General features: G+C 33.8%; 1 protein-coding gene across 1 annotated transcript in view; it reads left to right on the top strand.

Moving 5' to 3' along the window:
- The window catches only part of LOC117119863, a 24,007-nt gene that overhangs the window by 17,194 nt on the left and 1,405 nt on the right, over positions 1-5,408 (top strand). Inside the window, exons 5-7 of the mRNA XM_033264844.1 lie at positions 4,622-4,867; positions 4,982-5,176; positions 5,265-5,404. Coding sequence (XP_033120735.1) covers positions 4,622-4,867; positions 4,982-5,176; positions 5,265-5,404 — 581 coding nt within the window. The remainder of the gene's footprint in view (positions 1-4,621; positions 4,868-4,981; positions 5,177-5,264; positions 5,405-5,408) is intronic.

The raw sequence follows: 5,408 nt of genomic DNA, 5'->3' as shown, positions 1-5,408 counted from the left end.
GCACGCATGAATCGTTTGCCCAGGCCCTAATTCGAAAAAAAAGAAATCGAGTATGGGACGCCAATTAAATTAGGTATGGCGCGCACTAAGTGCAATAAAGAGTGAGTAACCTAAAATTAGTGCCTGGAACCATGGAGGTATTATGCTGGAACCCAGGCTAACTAGACATGTGCTCCGGCTGTGATGACGTCAGATCGCTCAAAGTTTCATAGTGCGTGACAGTAAACAAGCTCGGTGAAATCAAGAATGTTTTGTTTAACAAATTTATAAAACAAAGCAAAAAACAAATAAGAAACCCTTATGGCATTATTTCAGAGTCAAATCTAAATAAACCTAACAAATTAGATTTTATTCTCTACAAATTTCCTCTGTAATAAAATTAGCAACATGTTTTGAATAGCATCTTGAGGTGCATTTGCAATAAACACTGACGAATCTAACGAATTTGAATTAGACGTCTACTAAAAAGAATAACCAGTAGGAACTTGCTTTGTCGAGTTCCGTCTTTATTTCAGGTTGATTCCAAATGGTTTTTAAGGATTGAAAGCAAGCATACACTAATTAAAACACTTCATAATTAACCAACAAAACGTCTACTGGCGTGTCATGTTAATCAACGGATAATATCCATGGCAATGCGAATACAGCTAAGCGTCGTCTCGTTTTCACAGCGTGTGGTATGCTTGTCGTTAAATGATGTCTATTTAACTATCGTCTGGTTTTTCCAGTGAGTGTTACCATAGAGAAAATAGAACTGTTCTATTTTCTCTATGGTGTTACCGTCCTGAATTGGACAAATCGTCCCAGATTCGGAATAGGGAGTTCATGTTTTCAGGAAAGTATTTTATTAAAAGACGAATAGGAATAATTTTAGGACAATGTTCGGTTTTGCGTGAAATTCGATTTTGTGGGCATTGAGTACACATAGTATTGTTCTATGTTAATATTTTTTTTTTTTCGAAAATTTGCAAGTCGAAATCTGTATAACTCGATCCTTTTATGCCAGTCCCATTAGATTCGACTTAGGCGGAGTCGACTGTATATAGCCTACATATAATATATTAGCAAATACATCATTATTATTAATAACTGATGAGGATGATGATGCTAATTAATTATGATTTTGATGTTAATGATGATATTAATGATAATGACATGTTGATGTTGTGGATAATAATGACAATGATGCTGATAAACATAATAATAATAATGAAATTAATATTAATAACTGTTCTCAATTACTTCATGTCAAAATCATATTCATATGTACATATATCATGTACTGGTACATGTATATATAAATATAAGCCTATATTATATATATATATATATATATATATATATGTATATATATGTATATACAACATTTTATTGCACTACGCACTTCTAGCACCTGATGATTGCAATGATTACATACGATAAAACTGAAACTATCTGCCGTTAAATGTGTTTGTCATCTCAAATTAAAACGAGCACTCCCTCGTTAGTTGCCATATCTACATGATCGAAAATAGAGTAGTGCAATATTTTACGAATGCCCGCATAGGAACCGTGGCCCTCGCAGAGGTCTGGTTATGATTATTATTACTATTATTATTATTGTTATTGTTATTATTATTATCATTATTATTATTATTATCATTATCGTAATTAATACAGTTAAAATTATCATTAATATTATTATATTGATAATGAATTATCTTCTAAACCTCTTGTTGAACTGGGTGATGCCAGAGGGGATAAATGACTTCGCATAACGGTTTGTTTTTGCTCTGAGTAGCCTCATTCTACCACTTGGATTAAGTTGGTTAATAATAGCATGATGGAGTGAATAGAGGTATCTAACTCAATACGATGGAAGGTTCTCTGAAGATGTTCTAGATACACCTCACTAATGGAGGGCAACTGTAGACCAATCATTTTACAAGCCTGACGGATGAAAGTGTCAATACGTCCTTTATCCACTCGGGCAGCATTACCAGCCCAACAAGCAAGGCCATATGTCCAAACACTACAAACAACAGATCTATAAAAAGAAAGTAACATAGGTTCACTTGAATTAAATTTAAATAGAGTTCTCAAACAATACATTCTAGGATTTAATTTTTTACACAGGAAGTCAATATGATCACTCCAGCTCAATCGATTGTTAAAAACAATGCCCAGATATTTATAATTATCAACTATTTCTATTTCTTCTCCTTTTATGATTATTGTTGAAATTGAAATTTATGTTTGGTTCTAAAGTCAATAATCATCTCCTTTGTTTTTGTATGATTAATTTGTAGGTAATTATTGTCGCAAAATTCAACAAACCTTTTTATTTCGTTACGATAATGTGTGTCGTTATCTGAGATAATGAGGCTGATTGTGCTGGTATCATCAGCGAATTTTACAAGTCTATAACTTAACTTAACTGTACCCTGCGGGACACCCGTATCAGAAGTAAGAATTTCGGATTCAACTTCATTTATTTTCACAAATTGTTTCCTATCACAAATTTAAAATTAAACGTACAATTGGACGGGGGAACAGCATATCCAACATTTTTCTCGCAAGAACATGGGGCTGTATAGTATTGAATGCCGACTGAAAGTCAAAATACATGATACGTGCAGAATGGCCTTTATTTGTATTATCAAGATGTGAGTATAGACTGTGTAATTTATGGAGTATTGCATCGCTGGTACTCCGTGATGATCGATAAGCGAATTGCAATGGATCTAAAACCTTTTTCACATAGGGTTCCATAAGGTAATTCTTAAAATAATGCGTTCCAAAGTTTTCATAACAACAGAGGTAAGCGCAACGAGCCTTAGATCATTCATACAAGTAATTTTTGGTTTTTTGGGTACCGGTATTATGCATGAAAGTTTCCAGAGATCAGGGAATGTATGATTTAAGAGACAAAGATTAAAAATGTAAGTAAAAATACCATCAAGATGAGGAGAGCAGACCTTAAGTACTCGTGGTGGGATCTTGTCTGGACCAGCAGCCTTCGATGGATTGAGTTTCATGAATTCATTATGAATATCAGAAATATTAACAATGAATTTAGGGTCCTCTTCAGTGACCCGACACGAGTTAAACAAGGACCTCCTCTCTTCCTTAAAATCATAACCATTAAAACGATTATAAAATTCATTTAGCTCATTTACATATTGCACTGTTACATTCGGAATTGGGGTAGGTATATTACCACCATTTGTGTAGCCATCAGGAGTTTCATACCCTGCCAGACTTTTTTCATATTGTTTGACTTAAAGTTTTGTTCGACTTTTTTCCTAAATATATTCTGTGGCAGATCCAGGAATTCAAAATAGAGGGGGCCCGGGGATCTACTTTCACAAATGCAGGATATATACCAAGTCGGCCCCACCATGGTTGGGCTGAGGTAAAATTTGAATATAATTTTCTTTATATCTTTATATAAATACAGGTACTTTTTGTTTTAATGTTTATTACGTGCATAGAAGTCTCCGCAATATGTGCTCTAAGTCAACCATTATTATATAGGCCTATCTCATTAATGTGTTTTAAATAATTAACTATTATTTTGTTTTTCCTCGCTGGCCAAATTGAGTTGCATTGCGGGCCTCTTAGGAGCCAAGGATATAGACTGACAAATTATGGCGAATTTTTATTACTTATTTGATAGGCATAGAGTTACTATAATATGACTTCATGTAGGCTATGCTTTCTAATGTTGAAATCAGCTTCCAAAACCAAAACATTTTGAATGAAACAAGAAACAATGTATGCAATGTAACCATAAATTAAGTGAAATTCTATAATTTGGAAATTTTGCATGAAATCTGTCAACCACGCTTTCACCTATCACAATGTATTCCAACCATCATGAGGCTATCTAAATGAGCATTTGTCATAAGAGAACGCAAGTTATTTTTTATTAGTCTCATTGAATTATTATTATTATTATTATTAATATTATTATTGTTATTATTGTTGTTGTTGTTGTTGTTGTTGTTGTTGTTGTTGTTGTTGTGATTACAATATGGTGGCTAAACGAATATTACATGTAAATATTTTTTTTTTAGTTGTTTGTTCCCCGACAAAATTTATCGTCTTCCCCGATGGGGGGCTATAGCCCCAGCCCCTCTCCCCTCTGGCGCCACCACTGGAGCAAGCTTTAAAAGGCCATAAATTGAATATAGGCCTATATAAACAAATTTATGAGATATATAACATATATAATACTGGGCCTACAATAAGAGACCTGATAATAAAATAGGCTTTAACGTACTAGTGTAAACGGAAGAAGATCTATTAATGGAAGAAGGTAAAATCGCGAATACTATTGTTATAATGAAATGAATATGCTCTACAAGTTAATTGTGTATGTAATCTATGTTGCAAGTGAAATAAATTTGATTTTATTTGATTTTGATATGAATATTAAATAATTTTTTTCCACATGAAATCAAGGGTGTTGCCCAGGCAACTAGGGCAACATCCCCTGTTTCCAACACTGAAAAGATTAAATTTACTTAGGAAACAACCAACTTTAAAATGAAGACAAGGGGAAGAATGTTACCTTGCCTTAACCTTGTATAATTCAAAACCAGATTAAGCCCTCAATTGTTTCACTTTAATTATTCAGATTGAAGAACAGTTTGGAATAATTTTCGAAAGAATTAAAGGTACTCCGTATGAAAGTCATGTGAAGCGAACAATTTACGCCATCGACAACAAGTTTGCATCACAAAGCGAGGTGGTGGATGAACTTAAACGTGTTGTTGATGGATTTCTTACAACGATGCATGAGACGATCCCGCTCAGGTGGCTGAAATTTCAACAAATATTGCAGGAGATTGGTAGGACAACTATGTGCAAGACTTACGATGAAGTATGCTTTTTATTATACATTTGTATAGAAAAGTGTATCGAATCATGAATTGCACGATTATTATTATTATTATTTACTTGTGAAATTAATGTTGTGTACTTTTTATTGTATTAGGTCTGTAAAGTTGCACATGAATGCGAAATTTACAAAAAGGACAGCATCCGCACCCTCCTAAACTACTTACACGATCTTGGTATCATTCTGTTCTTTGAGAACCACAAACTTCTAAAGCATACAGTAATAACAAACCCACGGAAGTTGATCGACTTCTTGAGAAAAATCATCACAGTGGTAAAACCTGTTGACAAGGTAAATGTGATTAAAAAAATATGTCTGTTAGCAATCATGTGGTAAGATACTGCGATTAATAATTTCTTCTCAATTATCACACTTTCAGTGGGCTACAATGATGCCACTTTGGAATAAACTTGATAATAAAGGTATACTGGAGGAGAAGTTAGCCGAACATCTTTGGTGGGAAGAGCTCAGAATAGACTTCGAGGTCTTCTTGGAGTTGATGAAGCAGTTTGGACTGCTGTGT

This window comes from Anneissia japonica, unplaced genomic scaffold (assembly GCF_011630105.1).
Source record: "Anneissia japonica isolate Jap-2015-1 unplaced genomic scaffold, ASM1163010v1 scaffold724_len3256291_cov202, whole genome shotgun sequence".
Taxonomy (NCBI): Eukaryota; Metazoa; Echinodermata; class Crinoidea; order Comatulida; family Comatulidae; genus Anneissia; species Anneissia japonica.
This window is presented reverse-complemented; position numbering and strand designations above follow the sequence as displayed.